The 11,311-nt window shown below is 59.9% G+C and overlaps 1 protein-coding gene across 2 annotated transcripts; it reads right to left on the bottom strand.

The window, feature by feature from the left end:
* Nucleotides 1-278: 278 nt before the first annotated feature.
* TAMALIN (trafficking regulator and scaffold protein tamalin) lies at nt 279-8,312 on the bottom strand. 2 transcript variants are annotated; one of them, XM_068561662.1, is made up of 8 exons: nt 8,004-8,312; nt 5,841-5,890; nt 4,187-4,241; nt 3,974-4,076; nt 2,714-2,807; nt 2,542-2,608; nt 1,926-1,992; nt 279-1,469 (listed from the first exon to the last, which is right to left on the bottom strand). In XM_068561662.1, the coding sequence occupies exons 1-8, from the start codon at nt 8,253-8,255 to the stop codon at nt 976-978; spliced, it is 1,182 nt and encodes a 393-aa protein (XP_068417763.1). In that variant the 5' UTR covers nt 8,256-8,312; the 3' UTR covers nt 279-975. The 2 variants fall into 2 exon arrangements, with proteins under 2 accessions (XP_068417763.1, XP_068417764.1); XM_068561663.1 differs by lacking the exon at nt 8,004-8,312 and adding an exon at nt 5,030-5,137 and having other exon boundaries at nt 4,187-4,464; nt 5,841-5,892.
* Nucleotides 8,313-11,311: the final 2,999 nt, after the last annotated feature.

The raw sequence follows: 11,311 nt of genomic DNA, 5'->3' as shown, positions 1-11,311 counted from the left end.
CACCAGTTGTGGTATTTGGGGAGGGAAGTTCTAGATACATTAAACATGAGGCCCAAGTTCTGAAGGGGTGTGGGGCCTCTAGTTCAGGCCCATACATGTAAGTTAAACTCACACAGTCTGTTTCCCTGGCTGCACGCTCCGAGCAAATAAGATGTAAAATATAGTGTGTGTGTGTGTGTGTGTGTGTGTGCTCGCACGCGCTGGGGGGTGGGGTGGTGGAGTCAGAGCTTGCCCGGGCCCTAATCCTCCCCTTCAGGCAGTCACCACACTGACACAGATGCAAAAAACCGTCGATTTTATACAGTCTGTGGTTCAGAAGCAACAATATGCAAAACGGTGGAACAGTCTGTGCTGCCTCCATCCCCCCCAGACATGCCCATTCCTGTCCCCCAAGGGGCAGAGGACCCAGGACCCCTGCCGGGCAAGACCCCACTTAGTTACAGGCTCCTGGGAGGGGCCAAGCCCTTAGGGGTCAAGGCTGGGAGGGAGGGGGACCAGCGCTGGTTAACTGGAACTATGTCTGTGGGGGGATGGGGAAACGACTGGGCATAGGCCATCTCTCCCCAAGGCCCAGGGTGGGGAGCAAGTAAAGCTGAGGAGAGGGCTTCGTGGGACAGGGTCCTCTCACCCGGAGAAGGGGTTTTCTTGGACACCCCACAAGGCACTACTGACCCAGATGTAGGATGGCACGCCCCATCTTTGGCCCCCGAACCTCTCCCAACCCCGAGCTCGCCTAGTTCTCCCGTGCCCGCCTCCCACTGTGGTTTTGGGGAGGAGTAAAGGGGCCTGGGGCTCGGGTTCATTCACCACTCTGCACAAGCCAGGAACCAGGCAGGCCAGCTGGGGCTGGCGAGGACCTTCTCCCGCCGCCTTGGGCTCCCAGAGTCTCCGCGGCCGGGCGCCCGCCCCCGCCCCCTTTTTGCACTGGCTGGAAAGAATAAATAAATAAATACCTTCCCCCGCCCGCCCCCGCCCCTACAGCTGGCTCTCCTCCTCCTCCAGGGAGCGGTTGAGTCCGGGGATGAACTTGAGCAGCCGCCGGCGGAAGCTGCGGTACTTGGTTTTGCGCAGGCCGGGGCCGCACAGGGCCTGCTCGCGGGCCTCAGTCCAGAGAGCGCTCGGCGCGCCCACGCCGCCGCCGCCCCCGGGACCCGCGCACCGCACGCTGGCGCTGCGGCTCAGCACCGCCCGGGGCCCCGGGGCCGAAGCGTCGGCGGGGCCCGGGCCGGGAGCGCGCGCGGGGGGCGGGGGCGGCGGGGGCTCAGGCGGTTCAGCGCCCCCGAAGAAGCACGTGTGGTAGACAGCGTCGTCCGCGTCGCCCCCGGCCCGCCGCGCGCCGCCGCGGGAGCCCCCGGGGGCGGACAGCAGAGGCCCGAAGGGCAGTGAGCCCGGGAGCAGGCCCGCACCGTACAGGCTGGAGCGCACGGACTCCAGCGTGTCATAGATGCTCGGGTCCTTCACCACGAGGCCTGCCGGGGCAGAAGACACGAGGGAGGGCCGTCAGAGGGCACGGGTAGGAGACCTCAGCTCCTTCCTGTTGACCATCTGTGTGGCCCTTGGGCAAGTCACAACCTTGAACCTCACTTCTCTTGTCTGTAAAACAGGAATTATACACTCAGATCCTTAGGAGGATCACTTATGACACAAGAGCCACGGAAGGGGTCTGAAACAAACTCTTGGAGCCTTCCTGTTCCCACCTGTAAAATGGAGATGGTACTATCTTGTACTTTCCTTCAGGGGACAATTGTGAGAATAAACTAAAAACGTGTGCGCATCAGCCTGGGGCAGCATTGTACCCAAAGTAGTAGCTCAACAAACCTTTCTTCACTTTGGAGGGGGAAGTAACCCACTAGTTCTGAGGGGGAAGCAGGAATGGGGGTATCGGTAGGGGTGCAAGTGGCCCTTCACACCCCTAATCTACTCACCGTGCACCAGCCGCTGCTCCTGCACCATTAGGGACCTGTATTCTCCCCACTTCTCATACAGGGTTTGCTGTAAGAGACACCCCCCGCCTCACTGTCAGGAGCTAGCAAGAAACTAGCAGGAGGTGGGTACAGACGGAGGGATCAGGGAGTACACAGAAGAAACCTTAAGGTTAAAAGGAGGTTCAGGACCCCTGGTGGTGCAGTGGTTAAGAATCCGCCTGCCAATGCAGGGGACGTGGATTCCAGCCCTGGTCCATGAAGATCCCACATGCCGCCGAGCAGCTAAGCCCGTGCGCCACAACTACTGAGCCTGCACTCTAGAGCCTGCGAGCCACAACTACTGAAGCCTGCACGCCTAGAGCCCGTGCCCCGCAACAAGAGAAGCCAACGCAATGAGAAGCCCGCGCAGGGCAATGAAAAGCAGCCCCCGCTCACCGCGACTAGAGAAAGCCCGCGCGCAGCAACGAAGACCCAACGCAGCCAAATAAATAAATAAATAAAATAAAATAAAAGGAGGTTCAAGCAGATAAATGACCCCTAAAAAGGAGTGGGGCCGGTAGGGGCAGGGGCTTGGGAAGAGGAGGGTGGCGACTGGACATTATCTGGGCTGCTTTACCTTCAGGTACTGCAGACGAGCCTCCAGTTCCGCCTTCCGAATTGATGTCCCATACAGAGTTTCCAGTCTGAGGAGGTTGGGGAATCAAAGGCTGAGTGGGCCCACAGGGTGGGGAAACACTGAGAGAAGCTGAGCTCAGGAATCCCTCAGGGACCGCGGCACTTGGACGTACCTGAGAACGTTGCCAGACGCCTTAATGATGTCAACAATTTCCCGATGCCGGATGCCTTCCACATTCAGGCCGTTGACACTAGCGATGGTGTCCCCTGCCAGGCAGAGAGGGGATCAGAATCTGCTCCACAGGTAGTGTGGAAGAATTCCAGCCACCTTCGCCAGAAAGGGTAGGGGTAATAACCCCACAAAATTCTCCTGAACTCCCTACCCCCAGTCATCGTTCCGGGGAGATCTTGTCCAGGCCCGGCACCCCAGCATAGGGGCCAAGGCCCTCAGACACCCACATCCTCACCTCACTCTCAGGAAGCTCTGTCCTCAAAGGCTGAGCCCTCCTGGCAAGCCTGGGCTGCCCCCAGAGCTGGTTATTTTGGTCCAGCCCACAGGCTGTCATGAGACCCAGCCGAGACAGGAAGGGGGCAGGGTGAGTAGCACCAAGCTGGGAACTAACACTGGCCCCAGGCATAAGAGGCCTCAGCTTCTGATACCCTGGGCCACTGCAGAGCCCCCTGACCTCAGGCAGAGCAAGGCACCATCTCCGAGGGCCCATTTCCCATCTGGAAAATGGGGTGTGGACCCCTGCTGTGGCTACCATGGGGATTAGGAGGGAGGGTGGATGTGAAACTACTTTGCAAAGTTGCAGTATACCACTTAGCTACCAGGGGCTGCTGGTAAATAGGCAGGGAGGTAAAGGGCTTAGGGAAGGAAATGGTGACAGGACTGGGTGGGGGTCAGTTTGTGCAGTCGCAGGCTGTGCCTTCCTGGGACTTGGGACTCTAGATTTGGCCAATCCGAAGGGTCTCCTACTGGTGGCACCATTTCCTTGTTAGAGGAAGTATCACAGGTACCCCAGTTTTGGGCCAGGTTGGGAGCAAGATAGGCCCTGATCCTCAATATCAAGCAGATCTAATGGAGTTGTTCCACCCCAACTCCTGCCCATGCTGGATTGCCAGATCGCCAGGGGGAGGAAAAACAGCAGCAGCAACACCTGCCATTTACCAGGCCCTGGCTCTGTGCCCAGGGAATTCCCTCACCACACTGACGTGAGGACATGTTATTGCCCCCAATTTGCAGATGGGACTGCTCAGCGTCACACAGTAAATGGCAAATTTGCCTAAGTCCAATCCATTCTTCTTTCTGGCCTTCCCAAAATAGGAGGAGGAAGGGAAATTGTTTTCAGAAGAGATTTCTTACCCCCTCTGCTTGGGAGTAAGGTCATACCCCTTTTCCCAGAGCCCTGTGTCCTGGGTTCATGCCCCACCTGGTGTGAGCCCAGCCAGCTGGGCAGGGCTGGACTCATGAACCCGGCAGACAAAGGTCACCATCTCCACGCGCTGCTCCTCCCGGTGGTGAAGGCCATAAGTCTGTAATAAACAAGGGGACCCTCAGCCCAGGGGTGGGGCGAGATCCATCCATCCCTCTGACCAGCCTCCCAAGCCCGCCCCTCCCTCCCTCTGCACTCAGCTTCTCCCACCTGGATCTCAAAGCCGAAGGTCTGGTTCTCCTCCTTCTCCAAAGTCAGCACTTTCCTGCAGGAGACACAGGGGCCATCCCATCAAGACTGTCAGGACTAAAAGGAGCTTGGCAGCCCCATAGCATGGCCCTCCGCTAATGCTGGGAGTCTGCTCTGGAACATCCACGCAGGGCTCTGCCTCCAGCGACAAGTCACACTCATCACAGGTTGTCAGAATGTCCTTTTCCCATTCGCAGCTGGAATCAGCTTCACTGAGCCACACAGCATCAGTCCAGCCCCTGGTGGGGGAGGCACTGGAACGGCTGACCCCCAGAGGCGGTGGACTAGCTGAGTTTTTCAGCCACACGCGCAGCTTTCTAGTGAGCCCCAGAATACTGACTAGCTGAGGCCCCAAATTCGGCCACAGCCTGGAGCACCGTCCGCTCCAGAGCCCTGGGGAGAGGGCTGGCCCCACCCCCAGAGGCCAGTCACGAGGCTGAGCCCAGACCACAGCTGCTCCTCCCAGCTGCGGTGAGGCCAGCCCACCAGATGTGAGGGCTGGGGGGAGGGGAGCCTCGAGGCCGCCCCTTCCCGCACTGCAGGCCTGCCCACTGGACACAATGGTCTGGAGTAGCTCCAGATTCTCGTCTGCTGGGGGAGCCCAGAGTTTCCTCTGCCCACCCCCACACCCCCTTCCTTCCCGCCCAGCCAGAGGCAGAGTTAAAGCAGCCTGCAAAGGCCCCTTTCAAGCCTCACGGCCTCAGAAAGGCCCTGGAGACCCAGGCCTCTCAGTGCCCAAGCTGACCCACATACCCCCCAAATGCTGAGTGGCAACACCCAGCCCCAGCCTGAGCTCCTCCCTACTTTGAACGCAGGCCTTTCCCCCTCTACGTGTATTGGGGCGGGGAGCAGGGTGACTTCTGTGTCTACTCCAGTGCTCTCTGGTTTTCTGGAAGGGTTGGCAAACTTTTTCTGCAAAGGGTCAGACAGTAAATATTTTAGCCTTTCTTTTCGAGACCTAAATTATTTGACAGCCTCCGTCCTATATTGTTCTTTGTTTTTATTTGTACGACCCTTTCGAAATATAAAAACAGCTCTTAGCTCCAGGCCAGTCTGGCCGGCGGGCCACAGTCTGCTGATCCATTTTGGAAGAAGCCAGGCCCAAATCAGGATGGTACATGGGCAGAGTGGGGCCTGAGTCAGCAACTACTTCTGCCCTCACCTCAGACCCTTCCTAAGAGGCCACCACAGGATGGGACCAGCAGAGGACTGAGATTTTGGATGCACGGGGCAGACAGACTGGAGCAGCTGGACATAGCTTGGCCATGGTTTGGGCCCTCGGAGTTTGCTGGGCTGGGAGGGCTCAGGGTAGCCCTGAAGACTTCTCCTGCTTCCCTCCTCCCAGATCCAGCTCTCTCCGGGGAGGGGTAACTGGCAGGGACTGGGGGTGGGTTGAGGAGCACCTGATGACTCAGAAGTCCCTATCTCCTTCCTCTGCCACCCCCTTCACACAGCCCACACCTCCACCTGCCCCTCATTCCTAGCAAGGGTGCTGTGCTGAAAGGGTGGGAGAATGACTCCCCCCTGGCTGGGCTGAGATGCTGTGTCGTGCTGCCCCCAACCCAGCGCCTCACCCTTTTGGACCAGGGCAGGGGCTGGGGTAATGGTGACTCACCGCTGCTGTTCAGGACTCTGGCTGAGATTCTTCCAGCGCAGTCCTGAGCCCTGGGTGGGAAGGAGAGTCAGGAAGGAGCAGGTGAGAGGGAGCTGTCCTGGAGCAGATGGTGACAGCCCTCCTTTGGGGGTTTCTCACCTGGGCTCCGGCCCTAGACCCAGCACCCCACTCACTCACTGTTGCCTGTGTGTCCGGCCCCAGCTCCACACCTACTCTGGTGCCGGGGTAGCTATCTGCAGAGTGCCACCATCAGCACCATTCCACAGCTTTCTCCCTAAGCTCTATCCCCACAGCTGGGTGGACTGTGGGGACACAACAGTTGCCTGGGTCCCAGATGCATGAACCTCTAAGCCCTGTGCTGGTTCCCAACCTGGAGGGTAAGGGGTTTCATTACTCTAGGTAGAACAGTCTCCACCCACAGGGTGCACGTCTGCGGCGGCTCAGGCCCCCTAGACCCCACAAGCTGAAGCAGGGGCTCTTCCCAGATGTTATTCAGGGAAGGGCAGGGGGCCCCTGGGCTTGCCTATCAAAACACTCCAGAGGCCCCTGGGCCGGTCAGGTCTCTCCTAATTTCTCATTCACACCGAGTGGCTCGGGGGAGCCGGGGTCAGAGACCCAGGTCTGGAGGGCTGGACTATCAGCCTGAGCATGGAAAGGCAGGTGACAGAGGGGTCCAGCCTCCTCCCTCAAAGTAGACTGTTTCAGGGACCAACTATGGATTCCAGCTGCAGGTGGCCAACTGTGCCCAGCTCCACCTGGGTCTCTCAACATTGCCATACATTTTGTTGCTTTCTGGGACAAAAACAAACAAAAAAACAAAACCTTGGATCTCAAACTTGTTCTTAAGTCTCACTATACTTAAGGAGAGACATTGGGAGTTCTTTTTTTTTTTTTTTTTTTGGCATGGCGGATGACAGAGCTGAGGGTCCCTACCTCTTTTGGGTCCTTGAGAAACTAAAGCAGTCTCTCTCCCTCCCTAAATTATTGATCCTTGGAAGAAGCCCAGTCCCAGACCAGCCCTCGTCCTGTGTGCCCCAAACAGCCCAGGGCCTTCCTGGTCGGTGCCCTTGTTAACCCTCCCCCCAGGCTGCCCCAAGGCCAGGAAGAGAAGGAAGCTCTCCTTCTCCAGAACCAAAGATTGGCCTCAGGGGTGGGGACAGTTCCCAAATGGGCCAGGGAGGAAGGACTGGGCCGCATAGAGAGACCCCTTTGTCTTTCCACCCGATTTTCATAAAATGCAAATTCTCAACAAGCTGTTCATTGTGTTGGGGGGAGCCAGGGGCCAGGGGGAGAGGAGGGGGGCTGAGCTGGGAAAGGCCACCAGCCCCCTCTCCTTAACCTGGGTCTTGAGTTCCCCTTTCTGAGCGCTCGGGTCCCCCTCAGGCCAGAGGAAGAGCCCTGCGCAGGGGGAGACTCAAAGGGCGGGCGCGGCCCGCATCCTTCCTGCCCCGCGGGCGCCCTGCGACCCCTCCCACCGCGTCCGGTCGCGGCTGACTTCCAGGGAGCGGTGGCCTCGAGCCCCGCACCTCAGACGCAGGGCAAGGCGGCAGGCCCCGAGTCCAGGAATCCGGGCGTCCCCTCGGAAGGGTCGGCGGCGCCGCACGCACTTCCCCCGCTAGAAGGCACGCGGCGCGTCCGCCGCCCTCCTCCCCACCCGGAACCCGCGGACTCTCAACTTGACTGGGCGAGCGGCGGGACCCCAGCCCAAGGCCTCCCCGCTCCCACGGGAGAAGCCCGGGCGAGGCGTCCTGGGGACCTCGAGACGCCTGGACGCGGGGAGGCGGGGCTCGGGGGTGGCCGAAGACCAGCTGGGGCGAGGGGAAGGGGACCTGGGGAGGCGGCAGGAAGGAGAGCAGCGACACGGGGCGGGGGCGCATGGGGAGTGGAGAGCCGCCAGGTCGGAGGCGGCGTGGAGCCGGGGTCGCGGGTAGGGGGGATTGCTCCTTCTGAGCAGAGGGTCGAGGAGACCCAGCAGGATCTGAACGTGTCCGTGGGGGATCAGCGGGCTGGGGAGGAATGGGGGGGCTCGGGGACCCCAGGAGAATGGTGGGGGTTCGGCAAGCGCGAATGGGGGCTGCTGCGGGTTGCGCGGGTCCTGAGGAAGGGACCCCGGAGGGTACCGAGAGCCGAGGGGGGGCCGCGGGATTTGGGGGGGATACGCACCTTTCGGCGGGGCAGGGTACCTCCGGACACGGCGAGCGCGCGATACAGCTCGGCCGGGTGATAGTCCTCCAGCGCCGCGTACAGCTCGTCCCCGGGGGTCCCAGGGCTGGCTGCTGCGGCAGGGGGGCCCGAGGCCGGGGTCGGGGTCGGAGGGGCGGGAGCAGCTTCCGAGTCGGGGGCCGGGGCAGCGGGGTCTGGGGTGGCCGCCGCCTCCTCTTTCTGCTGCAGCTTCCTGAGTCGGCGGAGGGTCATGGCTCCGGCGCTCCTCGGAGGCGGCGCTCGCTCCGCGCGGCAGGCCAGGCGGCGGCTCGGGGATGCCAGCCGGGAGGGTGGTGTGTCGCCTCCCTTTATAGGCTCGGGGAGCGGGGCGAGCGGGGAGCGGCCTCGCGGGGCCTCGCCCCCCGCACGGCCGGCTCCGCCCACCCCCGGGGGCCACCCCCCCCCCCCCGCTGTCCCGGAGCCCCGCCCACAGCTCCCGAGGCATGCCAGGCTGGGGAAACTCTTGGGGACCGGAGCGCTCAATAGGGGAAAAAGCTAGCCGCGGAGGGGAGAGGAGTCCAGGGCATCCCGGGGCGGAGCATGGGTCTCCGTGATACCTGAGGGACGGGGAGCCTGTGAAGGGGCTTGTGCACGAGATTTGAAAATTTAGGGATGGATATCTCTGGAGATTCAAGGAGTCTGGCCGTGGAGCGACCGTAAGGAGTCCTTAGGAGGAGGTTTGGAGGCTGCCCAGAGTAAGATTCTAGGAGACCCAGGAGGCTGCAGGAGACTTTAGGCAAGGAGAGGGAGGCAGGGGGAGGGGTGAGGTCCCTGATGGGAGGGAAGCGATGGCCCTGAACTAACTGTGCAGAAGCCGCTAGGGAGTGAAAGGGTCCAGGGTTTCCCCCTTACACAGCTGTCCCAGAAGAGTTCAAAGAGGCTGCCTTTCCTTCCCATGACATGGGGAAAGGGAAGAGGGGGAAACCCCAAAAGTAGTAGACTTAATTCTGGCCTGTCCCCTCAGAAGATCAGGAGTTGTTCCTCCTGGATAAACCTTTCCTCACCTCCTGATGTTGGAGCTCAGGTATCCTTTTCCCAGCCGATAGATCCTTTCTATGGGGTTGACTCATGGCAGGGGATGTGACTGCGCTGAGTGGGTGCTCAGGGTTGGGGGATGGTGCTCAGCCATTATCTGACCTTTTTTGGGGACCATCTTCCCCCCACCCCCAGCTGTGTTGCCGGTGGGGTGGCTGCCAGGCCATGGGAGAGGTGGGAATGGCCCAGCTGAAGTCTCTGTCGTCAGTGGTACCCGAATAAGAAGTGAGAGGAGGAAGTGGAAGGCCAGGTCTGGCATCTGAAGAGTGGCCAGCCACCACAGGGCGTCAGCATCACAAGCTGGGGGCTCCACATCCCTACGTCTGCCACTGAACAGAAGCCAGGAATGTCCACATTGTCCCCTCCTCCAGTGTTCCCAAATCTGTTGCCTTTATAGCTGACATTTATTGTGCTGTGCACACTGTTCTGTGTATTCTTTTACATCTTTTACATCCATGAATGAATTCATTTGGTCTTCATAACAACTCTATGAAATAGATACCATTATCATCCCTTACAGAGGAGAAAACTGAGGCCCAGAGAGGTTAAGTAACTTGCTTTAGGTCACTCAGTGGCAGAGCTGATTTGAACCTAGGCAGCCTGGTTGCAGAGCTTGCAATCTAACCGCTATGTGATGCTGTCTTCCGCTGTTCTTCATTCACCCTATGTTGAAGCCCTGCTCCGGGCCAGGTTACAAAGGCTCTTGGTCAGGTAGGGAGTGATGCATGCACCGGTGCTGTGTTAGATGCATGGCCTGCGGAGTACAGAGGGGCTAGTGGCCCATCAGCCTGCGGAGGCCAGGAAAGGCTTTCTGTCTCCTGTCTCTCTCAGTCCATGGGTCTGTCTCCGTCTTCTAGCTTCCTAGTCTCCTTGACTCTGTCTGTCTCTTCCCCACCCCCAGGCCCCTGGGGCCCCAGCCCCTACAGGAGGTGTGGGGGGGAGGGGGTGCTTCTCCACCCCGCAGTGATTACACAAGTCCAGATGGCAGGATGCTTGTTGGGTGGGGGGCAGGGTGTGGACTGGGGACTGCCACGAGCCAAGTGCTAGCTCCCTTAGTGCCTTCCTCTCCCTCCTCCCACCTTCCCCCTTGGCATCACCAAGTGGCCATCAGCTGAGGGGCTGAGGGGGCGTTGGTGGGGAAACACGGGACTCTATTGTGAAGCATTAGCACAGATGGACCCCTGGACCGTCTGCTGCCTGCTCCTGACAGACGGCATCTGCAGCGGGGGTGGGGACAGGGAGGCGGGCAAAGGCAGCAGAGGCAATGGTTTCTATCCTCCTCACTCCGTGCTTATTCCTGAAGGGACCCTCCAAAGGGCATCTTGTAAGCTCTTCTGTACCGCCACCCCACCCATCCCAGAGGGTTGCCTAAGGGACACCTCCTCGCCTGAAACCTGGAGGAGCAGACACCACGGGTGTCACAGCACCTGTGTCTGCCAGCCCTGTAGAGACATTCCTCCTTCAGACTGACGTGGAGACAGAGACTGCCCGTCAGTATCCAGGCCAGTCTGCCTCTCCACCTCCAAGTCAGAGAACAGCACCAGAGAAGTGAAGCTCACACCAGTTTCCGCCTCCCGCCAGGCAGGGTGCCCTGGAGGACCCCAGAATAAAGGTGGGTCCAGGAGATGCAATTTCTGTCACGTTCATTGCATGATTTCCTCAAACCCTAGAACTTCAGAGCCAGGAAGGGCCCCATGGTCCGGAAAGGACACCAAGTGGTCCAAGCCCTTATTCAACGGAGGAGGTGAACTGAAGCCAACCAGGGAGGGAAAGACGGTGGCAGAACAGGCACTAGAACCCACTAGAGCCCAGGTCTCCCGACTCTGGAGACTATTTAACTCAGCTGCTGGTAGCTCCCGCTGAGAGCTCAGAGACCCGTGCCTGCTTCCCCCTCCCAATCTTCCCAGTTTCTCCAGGGAGGTGACGGGGAGCCCAGGATGCCACACTGTGGGGTGGTGGTGCCCTCTGGTGGCCATGAGTCTCGGAAAATCTTCCAATCAGACTCTGAAGGGCTGTCTGGCTGGTGCTAGACCCCCTCCTGGAATCCCATTGAGGTTTAAGGAGCCCCCAGAGCTCCTCTCTGGCCTGAGAGGGTCTGTGTTCAGCTGAGCCACCAAGCCCCACTTCGGTCACTGAGTTCTGGAGCTTCACACCTGTTAGGGAGTTGTGTGTTTGTCACCCGGCAGCAGGTGACACTGCTCAGGGAGAGGGCAGACAGCTGGTGGGCTTCCTCC

The sequence above is a fragment of the Eschrichtius robustus genome, chromosome 13 (genome assembly GCF_028021215.1).
Source record: "Eschrichtius robustus isolate mEscRob2 chromosome 13, mEscRob2.pri, whole genome shotgun sequence".
In the NCBI taxonomy this organism is placed as follows: Eukaryota; Metazoa; Chordata; class Mammalia; order Artiodactyla; family Eschrichtiidae; genus Eschrichtius; species Eschrichtius robustus.
The sequence above is the reverse complement of the archived record's forward strand: the minus strand, read 5'-3'. Positions and strand labels throughout refer to the sequence as shown.

Coding starts and splice junctions, on each gene's coding strand:
- TAMALIN (XM_068561662.1), bottom strand. CDS start 8,255: ATGACCCTCCGCCGACTCAGGAAGCTGCAGCAGAAAGAGGAGGCGGCG. Junction 2,808..3,973: donor GCTGGCTGGGCTCACACCAG/GTGGGGCATGAA, acceptor TCTGCCTGGCAG/GGGACACCATCGCTAGTGTC. Junction 1,993..2,541: donor CTCGTCTGCAGTACCTGAAG/GTAAAGCAGCCC, acceptor TGTCTCTTACAG/CAAACCCTGTATGAGAAGTG.